Source organism: Harpia harpyja, chromosome 1 (genome assembly GCF_026419915.1).
Source record: "Harpia harpyja isolate bHarHar1 chromosome 1, bHarHar1 primary haplotype, whole genome shotgun sequence".
Lineage (NCBI taxonomy): Eukaryota > Metazoa > Chordata > Aves > Accipitriformes > Accipitridae > Harpia > Harpia harpyja.
This window is the reverse complement of record NC_068940.1, coordinates 60811568-60834360: the sequence shown is the minus strand read 5'-3', so window position 1 is coordinate 60834360 and position 22793 is coordinate 60811568. Positions and strand designations below refer to the sequence as shown.

The 22793-nt window shown below is 41.1% G+C and overlaps 1 protein-coding gene across 1 annotated transcript in view; it reads right to left on the bottom strand.

Annotated features, from left to right (window-relative positions):
• ITGA9 (integrin subunit alpha 9) overlaps nucleotides 1-22793 on the bottom strand; it is a 235452-nt gene that overhangs the window by 42223 nt on the left and 170436 nt on the right. The window contains exons 19-23 of the mRNA XM_052796650.1: nucleotides 17703-17789; nucleotides 16201-16280; nucleotides 12807-12896; nucleotides 8981-9089; nucleotides 6131-6238 (exon numbers count right to left, since the gene is read on the bottom strand). Of these exons, the coding sequence (XP_052652610.1) occupies nucleotides 6131-6238; nucleotides 8981-9089; nucleotides 12807-12896; nucleotides 16201-16280; nucleotides 17703-17789 (474 nt within the window). The remainder of the gene's footprint in view (nucleotides 1-6130; nucleotides 6239-8980; nucleotides 9090-12806; nucleotides 12897-16200; nucleotides 16281-17702; nucleotides 17790-22793) is intronic.

The window sequence follows — 22793 nt, the reverse complement described above, 5'->3', positions numbered from 1 at the left end:
AGTTTCCCCTGCAAGTGACAGGGCTTCCACACAAAGCCAGATTCAGTTGCCATCACAGAGATGCTCTAGACTGGGGGTGGGAAGAACACCTCCAACTGCCTAAGCAAAATGTTTTGGAACAGCCATTTAAAGAAGCAATTAAAGTGAAAGAGGCAGGAAGGTCAGCAACTTTCTGTACAATACACTCCCTGGAATGAATAATTTCCTCCAGCAATCTAGCTATGCCTTTAAATATGGTGCCAAAATAAGCATGTGTCAGCATGTGTGTAACAATCACTGAAATGAAGAGACTACAGGGGGGATGACTAGTACAAAGGGCTAAAATAAATCTTGCTGTAAGTCCAAAATGTTCCTATACAATGCTTCTATCAATGGTGGCAACCAGCAGCAGCATAAATCGTTGCTGGAGAAAAATTTTGCTACATCAAGTACTATCAGCAAACATTTATATCTTCACATGCTGGGACTGTGTATATATGTTTTCAGAGCCAAGACCTGAAACTTCAAAAGACAGAAACGAAACAATTTTAAACTAGCTACCAACAAACAAAGAGTTTTCTACATAATGATAACGATATACAGGTTTGCCTCTGTACGTGGAGTATGCAATAGTAAGCCAACCATCTTAACATATGCTTCAAGGAGCACTCACGCACTACCAGCACTTTAGAGAGCTTTGACAGTCCTCCTTTGCTTACAGTTTTAAACATTAGCAGTGCAGTAGCCAAAGCATCTTATTCTTATTCTGGAGGATAACAACCTACAGATAATAAGCAGAAATTACATTTAAGGTTTTAAAATTGCAAAGATTCCTCTTCCATTATACAAGTGAAAAAAACCCTCAAGCAGCCTAGGACCTTCCATGGGGCAAGACAGCAAGCTTTAACTCTTCCTCTTAACGTCTTCCTGCTCCTTACAGACATTACTGTGCAAATGTCAGGAAGAAAAATGACATGAGTGCTACACAAAACTGGCCTTAAAAATGTAACCTGTCATCAGCCAGAAAGACTTGTGGCTCGGGGACTGACTCCATTTTACTTTTTCTGTTTCAACCTTCACAGGAAGAGAAAAATGTTTATTTCAACAGTTTTCCTTATTGAACATGACAAGCTTTTCTACAGTCTCATGCTCAGGCAGCCATTAACTTAAAAGGCAACTTGGAAAAGGAATTCTCTTCAACTCCTCCATGCTGTTAATTCATTTCCAATTCAGCTTTTCCTTAGTTTTTAAAATCTTAATGATACCCAGCTTTCATAAAGGCACAATCCAGGTCTCACTCACTCAGACAGAAGAAAGGAGAAGTGTGAAGTGAATGCGCCAAGCGTAACAGGACAACTGGAGGACTTCTGTTTGTCCTTCCAACAAAAGGACTTTTTATCTTGCTTCCTAACCAAAAAGTGATGGGAACGCTGGACCAGGAACTAGGGGCTTGAACTAACTGGCACACTCAAGGTTATTGGGAGCAGGACTCACAAGACTGAGATTTAACCCATTTTTCACTCTCTGGAGATAATTCTCAAAGTCTAAGCTTAGACACCTAGGGAAACTCAGGGAGACTAGGTGGCTTTTGTATTGTCAGTGGAGACTGGCAAGTGCTTCTCCAGAGTTGCTTCTATGCCTCCCTCTCTCCATTAATTACTAGAGTAAGAGAACATAGTAATTTAAAAATATTCTATTACTAGTAATTACTAAAACAGTAATTACTATGCTTAGATTTCAAAAGTTACATGCGAGGAGGGAGTTTCTCATCAGAAAATTGAGGACAGTATTTCCTTACTTCTCCCTCCTTCCTCCGAATTCCCTTTTATTTCATCGCCTAGACTGCAAATTCTTTGAAGAGACTGTCTTGCAAGATGTGCATCTCACTTTCCAACAAGATTCTTATCCCACTGATGATAACAACACAGTTCTTTATATCCTCAGTATTAATTCGCCTAATCAGACTCTTAAAAAACACCAGTGCTTGCTGGCCTGCACAATGCATGCAATAGAAGAAGCAATAGCTCCTTCTAAAAGCCCACAAGTGCACATGGTACTTGCTCTGGGTTAACACCGTGCATCTTTGATTCTGGTGACAATTGTCTGACTGGAGTCTAAACAACTTGGCAGCCCTGCAGAGCTCAGTCCCTCCAGAGGAGGGGTGAGGATCATCTGCTTGCACTGCAGTTGGCTTCCAGTTCAAACAGACAAACTCGGTTTCCAACTGTTAGCCCCTCGTTCCTCATAACTGTGTTTACCTTTGCTGGAAATAAAATAAATAGGAAGGTAACAATCTGATCCAGTTCCATAAAGCCAGCATCAGAGTAATCCTGGACACATTGCTAATTTATCAACAGCTTCAGGAAATACCCTGGTTAATTTGGTAGGAACTCCCATTGTGAAAATCTTTTTGGATGCCCCGGAAAGCAGCTCCTTGGCTGGCAACTCAAGTAGCGCTTCCCTTGCCCTCCAAATTACTGGATACCCAAAGGAAATTACTAATCTTTCAGTTCAAAACCAAAAGACACACAAGTATAATGAGCACTGTTTTCCTTTGTGGAAGAATATATAATCAATGGCTTGAAGAGTGGAGAATACACATTTCTGTTAACACTAACTCTACTGTACTCTGTTTGGGTGAAGCTCTTCTATGTCATCACCTATACTGTTCCTATCACAACACTTTTACCAACAAGCTGAGGTATTTAATTTATTATGTTTTTAATCTGGCTTGAAGCCTCTGCAAGAAAGCAAATATAAAAATACATAAAACCAAACAAGTACTAATTTGTCTTATCTGCTTCCAAAATATCATTTACGACTGCAGAATTTGAGTATCTACTATGTAAAATCAATGTCAATGGTGAAATTCCCTGGTTAAAATAACTTTTAAAATTTCTAGCATTTCCTTTTGGTTTAAAGTTTCTGATAGGGAGGGAGTTCACTTTTTTTTTTCTAGTTTTATTTCGATTATCCATTTTCTTTTACTTCTGGCTTTTACTGTTGACTTGTTTCGTTTATATATTGGGGGTTTTGCTGGGGGAAGTGCTGCAGAAACTCCCAAGACCCCTTGAAGAGTGTCTGAACATCTCTAAGGCAGAACTCCAAATGTCAAAACATCTCTGTGACCTGAATTTCTCTGGAAGAAAATCTTAAAGCAGTTTCTGCAATAAAGCCAAAAGCTTAGAGCAACAGGAACAGAGGAAGCATGAGGGCTGTCATTTCCTCTAAGAGCAGCAAGATAATAATTCCTATTAACACCTCCCAGAGATACAGACCGTTCCAGTGGGCCATATGTGACTCTCTTCCTTTTATTATTTTTTGTGCCTGAAAGACTAAATCAGTCAATATGAAGGAATTAGCTCCTGGCACTATCCTGTGTGGTATACAGACACAAACTCTAGCGCTTTTACTATGCATTTTCACCCATAAATTTCACTGCTGCATTGTATATCAGAGAAATGGCAAAAGAATTATTGGCTTTAAAAAAACAAAACCATGATGTAATCAAATCCCAAATGCTGTATCAACAGTTTCAGTTACAGATAAATGACAATTCCTAATCCTCTGTATTAATGACAGCTATTCTGAAAGGTCCAGCAATGCTGACACCTAGAATGGCTGGATTATAGGTATGAAGGTATAATTACAGAAACACCTGCACTGCCTGAAAGGATACTATCACCTTTACCACAGTCTAGATTCTGGGAAGCTCAAAATAAGCAAAAGCTGGAAATATTTAATGACTATGCTCACAAAAATGCTCTTGAAAAGCAGCTGTTCTAACCCGTTTTCCAAAGTCCATTCCAATCTGCTGCTTTTAGGTTTTGTTTGTTTGTTTGTTTAAGTATATTTGGTCTGTGAAAAGATGAAAAGCTCCATGATTTTAGTTCCCTTTTCAGTCAATAAAAACTCAGTGGGAGAGGGGCAGGAGGAAAGAGAGGAGGATGCTTTTCCTCTTACAATAGTAAGACTTGGGAGACATGGGTTCAGTGCCTGGCTCTGACACAAATTTCCTGTGTGACCTCAGGCAAACCATTTGGTGTTTCAATTATTTATCTGTAAAGCAGGGATAACCACTATCCTAGACAGGATTTGCTTGGATAACATCTATTAACATGTCAGAGGTGTTCAAAAAGTCATGTATTAGACTCCTGCTGACCATATACCCAAAAACCAGTGGTTGGAATGATACCCAGAGTATGCCAGTGTATCATGCAGACATCCCTCATAAAACCATACTTGCCTACTACCACTCTCCAGCCTGCAATGCAAATAGGTCTCACAACAGCAGTTTGAAATTTTTACAAAGACAAACTGCAAAATAGAAGAAAGATGTCAAATAATGTGGGGGGAAATGCAACCTATTGTTGGGGAAAAAGGATACAAACCCTGCAAGTATTTATTAGCACAGTGCCCAAGACCACACTACCCAGCTGGACTTCCTTTAAGTAAGCCATCAGAGGTACAACAGCAATGAAAAACAAGTGAAGTGCAAGGTTTAAGGTTTTTGCCTTGTTTTTCTAACAGCTATTCAAAACCACATAGCCCATCGCATCCTTGTCAGTGTAACTTAGGGTCTTGTGTAGAAATGATGACAAACTATGCCTGGAAATTAGCCCTTGCCCACTTGGTAGGTAGTGTACACCTCCACTAATTCAAGCATGCAAACCAGGTGTCTTGTCTAAGACAATTTGCCCAGACTTCTGGAATAGTCAACACAGAGAAACAAGCAATGCCTAGAATGAATTCATCGCACCCTAAGTTAGATGGGCTGAGTTTTCTATTCCTCTCTCTTGGCCATATAGGAATACATAGGATGACTGACTTTGGAGGAGACACCAACATCTGGGCAGACAAAATCTCTTAAGGAGACTCCCACCTCTCTGCTGCTGCTGCGAACACAGACGCACACCCTCTCCCACAGCACACAGAGACCAGGGAAGGGACAAGGAAATGGGTCATGATCCTTTAACAGGCAATGTCTCGAAGGGAAGGTGATCTTCTGCATGTAAGGATGGACTAAATAAAACATTAAAACATGAGGCCATGGAAAATGAGACATAGGCTGGAGAATTAATTCAGTCTCGTTGGAGAATTGACTCAGTCTATACAATACTGGTGCCTCATACAACATCCCAAATCTGTTTCTCAGTGATTCTGTCTTTAGTGCCCATCTATAAGACATATATATATTTATCTCATACCTTTCAACAGCACAAATCTTGGAAACCTGCTTAGAAAGGTCTTATTGCATCTATATTTACACAGATTCAGTGACACCATTACCCGCGTATGAGGGATGGTAATACTTTTCAGCCAAAAGCCTAGAAAAGTAGCTAACAAGAAAGAAAGTATACTTCTTTTCAAGTAGCCCAAAGAGCTGGTTCCATCTCACAAAGACAGATTACTCCAAATTTCAGCAATAAATTTACCTCAGTACTGAGGTTTCCCTCTCTTGGCCACCACAGTATAAATGATGGTATTTTAGTGGTTTAACAAAAGCTTTGAAAGTAAAGATTAAATATTAGAAATGAAATCTAAGAATGTGTCTCCTTTACCACAATTCATTTGGATTTTCTTTGTAGTTGACACAAAATCATCTTTTGAAAAACATTGCGTTGGAAGAGTAAATTTCTCTGTTACTTACATTTGTTAAAAAAACACTCAAAAAGAGCAAATTATAAGAAAATATCTATAGAATAATAGATATTGATAATGTATTCAGACCTAGCTAGCATTTTTGCAGATAACCACAGAAAAAAACAGGGAATGTGAGTCAGCTTGGTAACACATCCTGCTGATATTACATACACCATTTAATCAGGGAGCACTGATTAAGACTCAATCCTCTTTGGAGGTGTGACTCAGGGAAGTGTTCTTGACATTTCCTTCAGGATTAGCCTGACCTAGTTTCACACTGCATTGTAGGAAACCAGGAACACACAACCAGCTGCTGGCCCTAGGTGAAGGACAGCAGTCAACAGCTGGAGGGGCTCAGCTACTTATAATGATCTGGCCACAGATACAAAGGACCTTTTATTATTTAAAAAAGCAACTGATTCATCTAGTTCTGCTGGACTTCTTTTGTTTCAGTCATCAATAGCTCTCAGTGCCTCTCTGGGCTCAGAACACATCATAACGTACTCACCATCATTTGCTGAAGGTGAAATATTTCGGCTCCAGTGGCAGAGAGGCGGTTTGGAAATGAAATGTCAACAAAAGCTCCAGGGAGACTGCTTGGTCCAGCATTGTAAACCTATACGACAAAGATGAATATAAATGTATAAAAAATAAATAAAAATAAAATTACATATATGACTGCTCATAAATGGGAAACTACTGTAGAACCAGAGCTGGGAGTATAGGTAAATCTGAAAAAAAATTCCAATACTATGCAAGCTTTTCAATATCTTCAGACTAAGACTTCTTCTGTAAGTATCAGGATGAAGTCAAAGGTTTAGCTTATCTAACAGTCTTTAGGCACAGCTCGTATATCAAGTGAGAAGCAGTTTTGCAGGATAATTGCCAGTCATCAATACAAATAGCATGAGACTACTACCTTATATACAGAGACACTGTTAGTACTTTTTGAGTGTTTTGGTAATACCATCCGGAAGACTCTAAGAAATATTGCTGTCTCAGTTAACATTCTCATTTCCATCTGGTAACCACTGCATTATATTCTGCATATGTTTTCCTTATGGAGCAGAAGCCAATGTAATGATGATTGTGACTACCGGACTGCGGGTTTGCTGAGTGAGTTGCCAGGAAATGCATGTGAACAACTTCCATTCAAGTTCTGGGGTTTCCAATTAAATGAAACTCTTAGTGGCAAACATTGGCTTTCTATCACACCCCCCCCAAATTTTCAACAAAAACTCAAAGAATTTCTAGTCCACCACTGAAGCGTATCCAGTGAAAAATCAAAAATTTGTAGGTTTTCGCTGAAAAGAAACAATCCATGGAAAAATTTCAATGAAAATAAGTTTTCATGTGTATCTACATTTTTTTATTAGGAAAAATATTTCCTGGTTGTTTCTAAGAACACATATATAAGTGCATACAGTAAAAACATTAAGCCCATTAGAATATTTATCCGCACTCAGTCTGTCAAAAGATGTAGCAATCAGTTGTTAATTATGTAAAGTACAAATATTAAAACCAACAGGTTTTAATTCTTCAAACACTGTTTAAATTTGAAGAAATGCCTGACTGATAAAGGGAATCGGTTCACAATGCCAAATCCTTACAAAAACCCTGAGGCTCCAGACAGGGGAAGAAATCCTACTACAATGGAGCATGATAAACGCTGCGTGAAATACTCACACAATGTTGCACGTTAGACATTTAAAAAAACTTGATTATCTCACTGAGATCAGATATAAGAGTTAATGCAGAAAAGACATTTTCATTGTACATCATGTTACCTTCCCAAAATCATGCATAGATCTGTTTCCTTATTAACACTGGACCTGGTATAAATTTTCACATATAAAAACTGCTATGAAGCCCCATATTTTTGTAAATCATCTCTTTTTCTTGGTGAAGAAACTACTACTTCTCTCTGCTGGAGAAGTTCAATAAATGGCAGGCAAATCATTAAAAACAATTAAGCAGTGATACAAACCATGCTTTGCCCATTATGAAACTCTACCCTTTCTCTCTGACATACACAGTTATGAGGTTTACCACTTTACTGGAGAGCAGATCTGTGACTTGCTACAGTATAATTTTCTACTTCTATATGGAAAAAAAATCATTAATGTTGCAACTTGTAAGGGTGTGCCTGATACAAGAGGATGGGGCAGGACAAATGGTGGCTCTGCCAATATAGAGATTCTCTCTCCCTTATATGTTATCACTTTGTTTTATTGAAAATATGCATCTAGTTAAAGCATCAGTACATGTGTTTTTTATCTGTTTTTAACCAATAACTGGCTATGAGGGGGAGGGAGGGGAAGACCTATAAACCCTCAAGAACAAAATCAGAATCACAAGAATTAATAGCCTTGTTCACAAAAGCTTTAATGTCCTGAAATCCTGCTTTCACTCCTTTTCGGTAAATAGCTAAGGGCACTGCATGACAGTGGGGGCTTAATTGCTCTGGACCACAGTCTGTCCACGGAGGCAGACATGTGTTATTCATTATGAGCTGAGTGGCATCCATGCCTAGGAGAACAGAAAGGGGGAAAAAAGGCAAAAGACCATTTTTCACAATAAATGATTCCCCCACCACTGCATGATTTATCATTCCCTAGTTCCATCTAGCGGTCAGAAAGGATTTGAAGTGCTTGCAATAGATAGAGTCATGGTAGCGAGACAAATTCATTTTGGCCACATCACAAAAGTCTTTTATAATAAATCATCCATCTATTTTGCCACATCAGGAACCCATCTAACTGCCATGTGAAGTGTAATCTATAGATAATATTTGAATAATACTGAGATCTATGAGACATTTAATGAAACCTTCTCACACCTGTCTTTTTAGTGTCACACTCTCTTCCCTGTACTGTACTCTTATCATTAGTGCTATAAACTTTTTCATACCAGGGCATTTAGCAAGTCTGAATCCCTTGCACGGGTATGTGTTTGTTCTCATGGATAAAGGCTGCCACTCCTCTGCTCAATGACCATGCCACTGAAAAGAATTACTCCTCCCTTTTGAACTTGTGACTGCATCCACGATGTGGCACTTGGGTAACTAGAGCTCTTTACTTAGCATGTGATGAAAGGTAAAAGAGAAATAAATGGTAGCAGTTTCATTCCTATGGAAGTGAGATGTCCTATTTGCAATTCTTGTTATAATATATTCAGATAAGGAAATATATACTATCCCTGCATGCTGTAAATATGGCATCCAATCAAGAATGCATTGCACAGCGTACTGTGATTCAGAAACATGCGCCAAAGCCCATACCACACTCAGAATAAAAGAGATAGAAAACCAGAAAGTGCTGTCAAGCAGGAAAGCAGTCAAAATAAGGATCAGTTTTACCTGCAGCGTGAAGTTGAGAGACTGGAAAAGGCATTCGTGGTTTTCCAACTGAACAAAGTTGGATGCTTCCACAGAATCACCGTAGAAAAATGAAGTAGGGAAGACTTCTCTGAAAGATCAAGACACAGATTTAGTAAGCTGCGTTTGTCACCAAAATTAAATATATTTGTGGCAAGCTGAATTGCACCCCTTGCTTTCTGGTCATGTGACATTCTATGGGACCATGTTCCCCAGGGCTCGGTGTTGGGCCCTGTTCTGTTTAATATCTTTATTGATGATTTGGATGAGGGGATTGAGTGCACCCTCAGCAAGTTTGCAGACGACACCAAGTTGGGAGGCAGGGTCGATCTGCTTGAGGGTAGGGAGGCTCTACAGAGAGATCCGGACAGGCTGGATCGATGGGCTGAGGCCAATCGTATGAAGTTCAACAAGGCCAAGTGCCAGGTCCTGCACTTCGGTCACAGCAACCCAATGCAGCGTTACAGGCTTGGGGAAGAGTGGCTGGAAAGCTGCCCAGCAGAGAAAGACCTGGGGGTGCTGGTTGACAGCCGGCTGAATATGAGCCAGCAGTGTGCCCAGGTGGGCAAGAAGGCCAATCGCATCCTAGCCTGTATCAGAAACAGTGTGGCCAGCAGGAACAGGGAGGTGGTTGTTCCCCTGAACTCAGCACTGGTGAGGCCGCACCTCGAGTACTGTGTTCAGTTTTGGGCCCCTCACTACAGGAAAGACATTGAGTTGCTGGAGCGTGTCCAGAGGAGGGCAACCAAGTTGGTGAGGGGCCTTGAGCACAAGTCTTATGAGGAGCGGCTGAGGGATCTAGGGTTGTTCAGTCTAGAAAAGAGGAGGCTGAGGGGAGACCTTATCGCTCTCTACAACTACCTGAAAGGGGGTTGTAATGAGGTGGGTGTTGGTCTCTTCTGTCAGGTGGCTGGAGATAGGACAAGAGGAAATGGCCTCAAGTTGAGGCAAGGGAGATTTAGGTTAGATATTAGGAAAAATTTTTTTACTGACAGGGTTGTCGGACATTGGAATAGGCTGCCCAGGGAAGTGGTTGAGTCACCATCCCTGGAGGTATTCAAAAAGCGAGTGGACAGGGTACCCCAGGGCATGGTTTAGGGGGCATGGTTAACGGTTGGACTCGATGATCTCGAAGGTCTTTTCCAACCGAAATGATTCTGTGATTCTATGATTCATGTTACATTGATCTATTATTTGTGATTTGATTTCCTCTTGACAGCACTAGACTACACAAGCAGCATCTCAACTGACGCGGGTTAACATCGCATCATTGAAGTAGACTTCTTTCGATTACTTATCTTATTTCTTTTTCTCCTTTCCTATCACAAAACCTCTTCTCCAGGGCCCCCTGCCATGGATGATTTGTGCAAGTCCTATAGCTTGTGTAACACAGGAAATCATTGCACTACCAAGTTATTCTGAAGGAACAGTTACTAATAGGAATACTTTCAGTTACATATTCACTAAAGTAACGTTTCAATTTTATCTACCATTTACATAGCATTGCAGGAATAAACACTTCTTTAATTATCTGAGCTTCACTACCTTTATGATTAGCAGATGGTTGAAGGGAAGAGTAGAGAGGGATATAACGTGCTTTCAACTACAGTGGCACAGGCCAAGTCTCCTTGACTACTCTTATCGCAAAGTAAAACGCAGTAAGGTTTTATCAGAAAGACTTGGAAGCACAACACAGTACCTGGAAATCCTGCAGAAGAGGACTAAGAGTGCTTTAAGCATCCTTTGTGCCTCCTTCTAATCTCAGGCTGCTCCACTGGCTGGAAAGGGTCCTGGTGTAATTTCAGACAAACCTTGGTGAGGGACTGCCTAAAACTCTGCTTCCTTCCCAGGCTGTCCTTTTGAGTCAGAGTTTTTTGAGACAGGATTTTAAGCCTGTTAGGGTTATACGTATCCTATACATACATACATATCCTTTTTTCCTGCCTGCCTCCTATGCCAGGGATTGCTAGGGGGAAACAGCGAGAGACAGATTTATTCCTCCCATTTACAGCGTTGTGCCAGAAGGCTCCTCCCAAACATGGTACAAGCCCTTCCGGGCTATTTATGACTAAGGATGAAGTTTGCTCTTGTAGACTCAAATGCAGGATAGCTAATAAAAAATAAGCTTTAAAAATACACTGTCCAAAAAAGAGTATTACTAATATTACCATGCCTGGGAATGTTGTGCCCTCCAATAAACCCAACTTTTCCGTGGTAGTTGGACATTTCTGTGAACTTGAATTAACTAAGCCTTGTCTATAAGAAAGAAAAAATAATCCACATGGTCAGTTGGGTGGGGCTTATAAATTCAGAGACATTGTGCTTAAAAAAGTACATTCTGAAGAGAAAGGAAAGAGCCCAATTTTTATCAGGCTTTTTGGCATGCAGTATTCTGTAGCTGACAAAGAGATCTAAAGACAGAGATGAAAGCATTCATATCTGTAAAGCTGTACAAAAATCCATCTGTATCAAAGCATCAAGAAGCAAGGGATACAGAGTTAAATTTCTACACAATCTGTAACAATGAAAGCATTCAGGAACTTCCAGAACAGCTGTTGAGACTGTACTCTCAATATAGAGGAGACTTTTGTCCTTGCTAGTCAACTTGTGAGGTCTGACAGTGCTCTTCTCTGAGCAGGCTCAAGCATATCTTCTACCCATTCCAACTATTGTGGCAGTAATTAAGGGATTTTATTTCTATGCAACAAGAGGGGAAGTCAGCCTTATGTGGTAAAACCCAGACTAGGCCATGCATCTGAGTTCACCCAGCTCTTCTTCAGCCAAATCACACGTCAGTGCAGGTAACTTTGTTCCTACACAGGCAGCATGCTGGTCAAGGGAATCTTTGACTTCTACTGATGCCAATCTGCACTGGTCATTTCGACAATATGTATTCCCTGGGGGTTGCCATAAATGGTAGCTAAAACAGACACTGACCTCTTGAGGACACTGCTGATGAGTTTTTGCTTCCCCAGTTTAGGAATGAATGTCAACTTTTCAGTCTACATGGATGCTAATTCACCTCCAGTAACCAGGTCCCCCAATTCCAACTCGAGCACTGTCTATGCTAGAGGATGGTCTGTCTGGTGGGACTGACCACAAATCTTTCATTCTAGACTTAAGATTGTAATGCAGAAGTGGAAGGGAAGACCCCTGGGTACAAAGGCAGGAACTTGCACATGTGCAGCCCCAGGGAGAGGACAACAGCTATGTGTTAAACAAGTATGTCAGTCAAAGGGTGAGTGATGTTCCTCAGTTGGTATTCAGACACCTCGCAGATGAGGGAGCAGAGGGAGTGGGAAAATGAACAGAAGCAGAAGCGAATTCTGATTGTGAAATTAAACAGAAAGGCAAACAGCTAGACTCCACCAAGCTCCTTAAAATCCCAGAACATTTGACCCTGACCTTTGGCCCGGTGATTCTCAAACATATCCTTAAAGACATGCCCTAAGGAACAAGATGTGATTTCCCTTTTTATTTTATTTTAAGGTCCATCATATCTACAGAATCACATGCATTCCAATATGATCACTAAAATACCTACTATAAATGTGATGGTAACTACTTAGCATTAGCTAGAAAGGAGTGAGAAAGAGGTACAGTGTTGGAATGAAAGGCATGACAAATAAAATTCCCAGATAATAAAGGAGGCTGTCTGTATTTCCAGAGTCTGGGAAACAGGGAAAAAGCAACAGTCTGGCTACATGTAAACAAAGCGAAGAATTCAGTTTTTCGCTGGAAGAGACTCAGATGTTATTGTTAGGATTATTATTTTTTTTGTTGTTTTCATTTGGTGACTGGTACTTACCCATTGATAGATGAGTCCACTTCATGCATCAGGGGTACCGAGAGGGTTAGAGTATTATCATGCAGAGATTCAGTGCGTTCTAGGTTTCCACTGTGCCCGAAAGGAAAAATAAACATGCTGTAAATTGACAGCCTTTGCAATATATCACACAGTTTCACAGCTACCATCTCTCTGCCTTGCACTCTTAGCCTCTCTATTTGAGTGATGTCAGGTCTCCTTAAGAAGCCTCTTAAAGATTAAGAGTTACATTTGTTCACCCACATCGGAGAAGGCACACACATAAAGCACGTGTTTTGTGGCTGCTCCTCTGTGGCTGTGACATGAGCAGGCTCACACCAAAAAACCTATCTTGGAGCAATGTATGAATTCAAACGGCAGTGCGAAACTACAGCAGCCATCATACGTAGTGGAGAGAAAGAAGGACATTTAGACTCCAGTGCAAGGGTTCATTTTCTCCCAGCCTGACTGTACATCAGTTTGGGAGGGATACGCACACCCCACAGAGGGTCTTGACCCAGTAAATGAAACTGCACTTTCATTGTACCTGCATTGTACCACAGCACCAACTTGGTGCCACTACAAGCAGCTTTTTGGGTGAGACCCTCCTACTGAACTGGCCATAACCTCTCAGCAGTTGCACCCCCTCTTCCTCTACTTAGTTGCCAAAATGAAAGCACTTCTGCTTTACATTTTCAAAGGCAGTTTCCTCAACTGGTCAAAAGCAGAAGGAGGAAAGAAAAGTGAGCAATCATCTCATTTGAGTCAATTTATTTCATCATGAACACTTATGTATGAAGTCTGGGAAAGGTTCCTGAAATGCATGTCCAACACGCAAACTTGTAATTATTCTAATTCTGATGGTGAGTCTGCTTGGAGGGTGACAGCTCAGAAGACTAATTCTGAAAGATATGTTACATAAATTTCCAATTTCTTCAGCAGTGACTCTGGAATCACTTTTGCCTTGCAGTTCATTGGATTTACTCACAAATCAAACTGGCAAAACAAAAGAGAGGACCCTATTGATTTAAGGACAGTAATCACTGAGGCAACAGCAGGCAGTAACATCCCAAGTGATACCATGCAGATGATGAGTTGCTCAGATTACAAAAACAGAGCCTGCTAGCTACATACATGCATAGATACAGCTCAGCTTTCTGCAACTGACACATTGGCCATGTCTGCTAATAAAACTATGGCCCAAATGGAAAAACCCACAAACTTTCAGTCCCAGGAAAAAAACGCTTAGTAAAAGCTTTTCCTCTGAATAGGCTCAAAGAAGAGTCCAAAATGGAGATGTTTCTCATCCAACACAAATACTAAGATACCACGGTGGCAAGCAGAATAAGCAAGTAGGTTCTGTACAGGGTTCATGGGTATGTGCTTATCTGTTTCAAATGGAGCAAAGGTACTGTCAGAAAAGGAGAATATAGCTCAGTGAACCTAGCTCTAGAAAAATAGTTCATGCCAGGAAGCACAGAAGAAGGTTTGTTGGGTTTTTTTTGTAAACAAAAAGACTAAACGTAACATAATGTTTAGTTCTTTCTCCAATCGATCTCTCCCACTACTGAACCAGTCTCTTGTTACAGATGCTACTGCCAAGTTTGCAGCTTCAAGGGACAGGCTTAAGTGGCCACTTGAAGGGCAATACTTACTTTCCCATGACAGCATGGCATAGCTTCTCTGCGTCCAGCCATTTCTGCCAAACTAGCTCCAGTTTTGTGTGGAAACAATGTGCCCACTCATTGCAGTCTGGCCACAGCACAGACATTTCCTCTGCATTTCCTTATCACTCACTTTACCCCAGGGCTTCCTGCAACTCTTGTGGTAGAAAGATTTTATTACACTTACTTGACAGCAAGGGAATTGAGCAATTTGCCCAAAGTCACAGAGAAAATGAGGGAAATCAGCACTGGGACCTGCACGGTTGTCTTTGGAGGTTCAGCTGAAACCTTCAAAACACAACTGTCCTCCCACCCATTCTTCTGAAATGAGAAACTTTCTCTTAACCCCTCTGAGCATTCGTACTATGTGTACAAACTACTATTTATTTCTTTGCTCCATCTAAAGGCACTGACTAACCCTTCTCACTGGTAGGGCACAGAAATCTGAGGAGTGAGGTTACAGAGGAAAGCCCTGTGCTATCCATGGCAGGGATATGAGTGGTACAATCTGGAAAACACTGGCTGGACAAATTTAAAGTGGTGCTGACCCACCTTTGCACCAGCTAGCATTCACCTAGCAGATACTGATGCATCTTCCTGACCTAGAAGCATCACGGGATCATGTGAACACACAATCAACTTCTCCCAGAGAACAGAACTTCTCTAACATGCAAGACATGGTCTTGCCTCTCTGATGCGAGATCTCACTTTCAGCCTTTCATACCAGCCCCACGTGCTGCAGGATCTTGTTCCCACCTACAGCTGTTACTGCAGGGGAGGACTATGCCTTATGAGAGCAGTCACGCAGCAACTGCTGCATCTTGTCTCTCATCTCCAGCCAGTCGGTGAGGTGTGATCAAATTGGGGAGGAGAATTCAGGCTGGAGATCCTGATTTTGACACGGGAGGGTATGAAGTTGGCCCACTTACACAGTAAGTGGAAGCGGGAACCAGTCACACCCCCAGCATGTCAGAGCAGCAGTTCATGGCCCAGGTTAATGCAGCTGAGCTACCATCAGTTCCCATACACACCCCGACACTGCCTGTGACTGAATCACCTGCGGAGTCTGCTTCTTTGTGGCACATCATCTTAGGAGGCACAGAGCACACGTCACACCTTCTACTCTGCCCGAGATAAAATCCCTGTGCACGCATCCTTGGCATCACCCTACTTCAATGCCTGCTCCAAGTGCCCTTGGGGAAGTACCCTATTCAGCTGTTTCACGCAGTCTGTCATAGCTCACTGAAGATCCAGAGGGGGCAAAAATAGACATGCAACTTTGGAAACTGTCAGTGAGATCCCTGACCATCTGATGAAAGCATTTATCTTTTTTGGTTTGCATCCAAGCACGCTTATTTCATTCAAATGCTGGAACAAATGGGTCTGCCTGGTGCTGACTGTCAACTGCAGCTGAGCTGAGCTTGGTACAGGGCCCAAAGGGATGGGCACAGAAACACAAGGGCCTTCCGACTGAGAACACAAAGTGCTCCTTCAGAATTGCAATTGCCCGGCAAAGAAAGCCTAAGTATCATCCTACCTCATTTTTCAGGAAGCTGGATCACATGGTTCCTCTGTATTACCAAAATATATGCATTTAGCCCCAGTAATTTAACCTCATTTACTACACATACACCTGTCTACAACTAATACCACATCACTGTCAAGCATATGCAATGCACACTTCATACGACAAAGAATATCCAAGTCGTCAAGACATACAAAGGTTCCCTTACCTTTGGGCAGTGACAAGGAAGGTAAGCGTTTCTTCTTGCCCAGACAAGTGGCTTGTGTCAAAGATCACACTGAACTCATACTGCGCAAAGAAAAAGCGGTATTTAGAGACACTGTATATTGCTTTAAAATGTATTTATTCTGAAACTTCACATATATTTTACTGGCTTAGCTGTACAAAAGTAGGGTATTTTGATACATGTTAGAGAGCTTCCTCTACTGTAGAGTAGCTTTTAAATCTTAACAATTGTGTCTCTGTTCAAATACTGGAGAGTCCGATTTTTCATTGTGAAAAGGCCTTTAGTAGAATTGCCATTCAAAGATTTTCTTGAGATCATCTGCCAGGGGAAGAGGCTTCCAGTACAATGGGATCACTACCTGAAACTACCTCAGCACCAATCTGTATGTTACTTGCTGGTGAAGAGATCGTTTGGAGGAATAAAGACCACACCATAAACCTGCACAGAGACTTGGAGCAACCAGCAAAAGCTAAAGCAGCATTCAGGCCACCCATCATAATGGATAAAATCAGGTGCTAATTTCGAAAAGAGAATCTCCTTTGATGACCACTGTAGCACTACATTAACTTCTCCATGCAACAACTTTTCTACCTAACTCCAAAACAGTTTTTGGCCAAATGAAACAGTTTCCAAATTCATGCTAATTTCTATGGCTTGCTGAAAAAAACCTGAAGATAACCCAACTATGTTATTCTGAAGCAAAACACTGAAATTCTTACATTACAGATACTATTTTGCTACTGCATTTATTTTTCCATTCCATTTAAAATCTTTTTAAATGTTTCAAAAAAGCATGTTACAGTCAATAAAATACATAAAACAAAAAATTTCATGTCAGGTCAAAGGATATGTGAATTCAAATGAAAAGGATTAGTTTTTGAAATTGAAATTTTCTGAAAAATTTCAGACTCATTGTGTTCAGGTCATCCTGAAGTTATTCCTCATCTTCTCACCTTTCTGGGTTGGTCATTTGTACAGCTCAGTTTAGTGACAGAAAGAACCCAGCTGGATTTCTAAAAATTACGAGAGAGTTCATCTTGTGTTACTGAACAAAATCGTCTTTAAAAGCTACCAGGAGACCATAATACAAAAAAGTCATTAAGACATTTTCATTGTAATTTGTACAAATTCAGTTGCACTTTATGTGAGAGAAGACAAAAATAAAACCAGAATAAGGCAACATAAATAAGACAGAGAGTCCTTTTCTAATTTTCTGCAGAGGAAATATGTAAGTTTTTCATAGCTGCAACTCTTGCATCATTTTTCAAGAGCGTTGTATTTCAGTGCACAGGGTACTGTCATTGGCCCTATCTGGTGAGAAAGAGGACAGCTACTTTCTGTAACTGTGGAAGGCTTGGATATCCGGGTTAGAAAGCTACAGAAAGTATCACAGACATTTAACAGAGCAGTTGCCTTTCCAGCCACTCCTTGGAGACAGAGATGAACGGACCATCACTCTTCAAATGCAAGTATCACAACATTACCCTAGATTTCGACCTCATGAAAGGAAATCCCACGCTGCACTTGAGGAAGTCTGACTCCAGCAACTCACAGGCAATGCCCAGCTCCTCCTGTAAGAAAATAAAGATGACCATGAGATGATAGATTTGGGGAGAAAAAGGGGATTACTAAGAAATACCATTGTGATGAAGTATCATAGAAAACTAAACATTTCCCACCATAGCACTGTTATTCCCAGAAAACTAGTACTCATTGAATAAGGAAAAGTGCAGTGTTGTACTTCCTTACTCCACCTCAGTCAGACCAGCACCGCGAAGAAGACAACCATCAGAACATTGCTCCAAGAGACAGACCACAGGGAAATACTGCATGACTAAACACATTAGAGTCAGGGGATCAGCCCAAGTTCTTGGATAACTCAGACCATCAGTTGCTCCCTCTGTTTATTAAAAGACAGCTTTCAAATGGTCCAAAATACAGGTTCTCCAAGGTAGTTTTTCCAGGTACCAGTATCATAAAGAGAGAACTGTGGTGGGCGACGGTGACCAAACCATGCCACGCCAGATGCTGGAGAAAGCGTTAATCTGGTCCTGGTGTCATTCACTGCCCTGATCTCTTTCTCTGGTCCAGAAGATGAGCCACTTTGGTATGGATCCCAACTTTCTTTAGTGATACAATGGTGGCATAAAGTAGAGGGATGAGCCTCTCCTCATGTTAAACATTGACACATTAAGAACACTGTCAATAATACAAATGAAAAAGGTTAGAGCAGCCCTATCCTGCTCAACTGGTGACTCCACTACAACAACAGAAATACTTCTGTTGAATGGAGAGTGTTTCATTGCTCCATGAAACAAATGTCTGGCTCCAGGTTAGCACGTTCTCATCTCCAGATTATCAGGGAACATTTTTATAGTCTGTCACTGTGGACAAGTTCATCTCACTAAACTTTAGGAATGGGATTCAGCTCTTGAATCTGATATGCACTTTTAGTTGCCTACACAGCAAGTGATTGCTATGTGATCTAGGTGTCACTGTTCCCATCATAGTCAATGGATGTAGAAAACGTTTCAGCAGACCAAATGCAGATGTTTCATTTAGACTGGGCTGAATACCTCTCCAGGCCCTGGTATTGACTAGATCATCACTGAAGACATGGTATTGATGTTATGCAGCTACAATATGAATGCCTAAACTTAGACATCTGAATCTAGAAATTAACTCTACTCTAAACATGTAGCTGAGAATCTCTTAGCTACAGGACATATGATTTATTTGACCTGTTTTCAGTATCTACAGCAGTTTGCGAAGGCCAGGCTCTGTCTGCTTACGTACATTTCCCAAATCACTTCAAATATGAGCTCTGCTTTAAGTATGCACTTAAAATTTACATGAGTACCATTCTCAGCTGGAACAAGCGCATGTGGAAGTAGCTTCCTGAACCATGAACTCACTGTAAGCATCTCCAGGAAATGCCCCTCTGCCTTTCACATTCTGACCCAAGCACAACATTAGTGCTCTACAGACATTACTATTATCCTAATTATGAGTCTGACAGCATTCAGATCCTTGATCTTTTGACTGTTCCCTGTGATTTCTGAAAGACAAGGTCTCCTTTATCTTCAAAATCATGGTTCAAATCAGGGCACACATTTATAGAAAATTATAGACCTAAAGCTACCTTTCTTATCTGACTCAGACAGTATTTCACTGGTTTCATATGAAAAGAAAATAATGTAAGGAGAAAATTAATGCATGCTTGGAGATGCTTGATGGTGTGATATTACTCCAGTACTACTCAAATACCAGAGCAGTTGCCTTCACATTCAGCTTCTTTATGGATTTGTTTCCTTGCAATCTTCAGTAGGCTTCTATTTCCAGAAATACAAAAGATGGCACTGCCCAGCAAATCAAACATCTAGCTTCAGTTGTACAAAGCTGTCGTTCTCATATGCTGTGTTAGATTTTCTCCTTCATTTAACACAAAACAGCAGAACAAGTGCTTCATGGGTGAAGCATCGCCTTCACTTGTTTTTTCCTCTTGGCAATCTGGGAGGTTCTCCAGTTTTATGCGAGTGATCAAGTGAACACAAACTCTGAGCAGCTGTGTAACCAAATGAAAAATTTCACAGCTGTTTCCTCTGGGAACATTCTTGGTTCTGTGTTGTTCAAATGTCCCTTGCTGTCTAACTGTGGCAACCTATGAACTCTCTTTCATCAACTCGCAGCCTCTGTTCATTCAAGAGGGGTTTCTATTTACATAGCTGTCTGGTGGTGACAGTGACCAGACAGACCCAAGAGGCTGCCTCCTCTCCTCAAGGCCATATCCCTTCAGAGATGTCAAAAACCAGGATAACAGGAAGAACTCTCATCTTGATAATGGAAGAAGTGCAGTACTTCTTCATTTTGCATGTTGGCAGCTGCCTGCCTTTGCAGCCCTGATAGCAGGCAGGCAGATGCCAGTTGTTTTATAATGGGCTGTTAAGGAAATGACAGGTAACGTTGCATTGGCTGGTTTTGCTGTTGTTGCTTGCAACAACTTAATGGACGCAGTAAGATTGACTTGAACGACCTTCTGGTTTCATTAGCATACATCCAGTTTAATGACTACTATTAATACAACATTATTGAAGTTCAGATTGGACATTAGGAAAAGGTTCTTCACTGAGAGGATGGTTGGTCACTGGAACAGGCTCCCGAGGGAAGTCGTCATGGCACAAACCTGTCAGAGTTCAAGGAGCATCTGGACAATGCTCTTAGTCATATGATTTAGTTTTAGGTAGTCTTGCAAGGAGCAAGGAGTTGGATTCAACGATCCTTATAGGTCCCTTCTAACTTGAGATATTTTGTGATTCCATTAATGCTGCAAAGTCAAATTGTTCAATGCTAGGGAACAGCAGAAATAGGTTTGCCTGCACCACACTGGTTCAGCCTTCCTCACATTTCTAAATTACACAGGCTACCCAGAAAACTTTTCCCATGGACCCCTTGCCTTGCTCTGTGATTAGGATGGAGAAGCTCAGCTAACGAGTAAACGTTTTGTTTTTCCTTCACTGCTCACTGTCTGGCTTCAGGCTAATTTATTTGCAGCACGCACTGTTTCAGAGAGAGAAAAAATTGTTTCTTCATAGGGTTTCCTATGGTGTTCAGCTCTGTAACATGTGGGCACTCTGTAAGCACTAAATAAATTCAATCTTCACACTATTCCAGCAGGCTTAAGGGTTGGTGCTGTCTTATCTAACAAATGGGGAACAGAAACAGCGCAACTCAGGGCTTACAGAAATTTTGGATGCCACTTCTCACTGATGTTAGGTAACACTTTTAGTGTGCAATGATTCTCTATGACAATATAACCCAGCTGAGAACCCAGCTTATTGCATGAGTTTCCATAGCAGTTTCTAGTCTGCTTAGAAAACATAGCCAAAGGGGTTGAAATTTTCCCTTCCAACAAGACAGCGTGAAGCTTTATCTGGAAAACTGTTTCCTTTCTGAAACATTTCACAGCATTTCATATTCTTAGGAGAGTCAATCAGATAAATAGCCAGCTAATTAGCCAAATAGCTGTTCTATTACTGCATAACAAATGCAGACCTGGGTATGAGAAACATGAAGCTCAGGCTGGCTCACAGTCTGTTTCTCAAAGTCCTTTATCACAGAAAGAAAAGTTCCTGATAATTATAACACGAGCAATGAAACAGTCAAGTTTGAACTCCATTATAAGGGGCACATGGGGAAACAACTCAACCCAAATTCTGCAGCATAATACTGTCAAACATAATCCCTGGGGTATGTGATTGGGGGTATAAGCAGACATGTAACAAAATGGCCTTACTTCCAGACATAAGTGTTTTGAAATGTAAATATTATGCGTGGTTTCAACTAAGTAGTGCAGGAAGCTGGTAATGACCATATTAATATAGTGCCTAGAAGCAGCAACCTGGGAATGTTGCTATTTGCTAACTTTGAGACTTGAGAGAGGAGAAATTTCAGCAATGCTCATGTTCTTCCCTAGTTCTTCCCATCTCTCTGCTCTTTCAGATATTCACCTGGTGCACCACGCAGTCTGCACTGGGGGACACCAGCTGTTTCCTCCACAGGCATCTTTGGTCAGTACCTGTCTCAGCAGAAGCAGGCAGCTGCTGAACATGGGAGCTCTAGGTATATCTGACTACAGGCTGACAACATGGGATGTGCCTAGGAGCATTGTCTCCCCTTATTCTTGTCCCTAACCCACACACTACATGCTGTCAAGTTCTTACTGCCCAAAACAAGTCAGATACCTGCCAGAAGAAAGTAAGGTGCTCACAGACTAATTTTTTTAATAAAGGTAAACAAGCTAGATCAAGCTGAATACTTAAAACAATGCATTCGGCTTGGTCTAGAAAGCATTTCAACGTGAGTAAAGCATTTTAACATGGATGGAATGCTGGATTATGGGATCACTATCTTACCCTGGAATAAGTCACAGGCAGTATCCTTTTGCTGGCTTCACCTAGCTGATTATCTGGGGATATAAAACATCGAACTACTCCAGATTTTGCTCTTTTCCTATCACAGAGATCATGACTGGACTGCAATTGAACCACACATTTTTCAGGCCACATAAGGTAGGTTATCAGTAAGAAAATAGCTTGTCAGCACTAGAACAGGTCATACCATGTAAGTCTTTCAATGCATGTATTTTGGCATTTAAAAAGCCTGTCTTCCCTTAATAGCATTTGACGGGCCCAATTTTCTCATGGTACAAGGGCGGGACCAGTGCCAGCTGGAGCACACGACCAGATTACTTCAGGTATGATCCTGCAAAAGGCCCCTTATTAGAACTGAACCCTGCTCCAAGACAGCTGCTCTTTGTCCCCCCTCCTCCTGAAACAAATATTTTTAGAAGATTTCTTAAATATTGTTTACTTTGACCTTGAAGGGTCCTTTTCAACTTGGTTAACTGCCAAATCTAAGACTTAAGAAGGAAAAGAGAATGCCTTAAGAAAACAGTAAGCGAGAACTGCTGGTGGAAGAAAGGTTGCCTGGCTCTGGGTAAAACAGTGTCACAGGTCAGATACTCTGCCTCTGGGAAGAGCGTTCATGTTGACATACCAATGCAACATGTTGCTCCT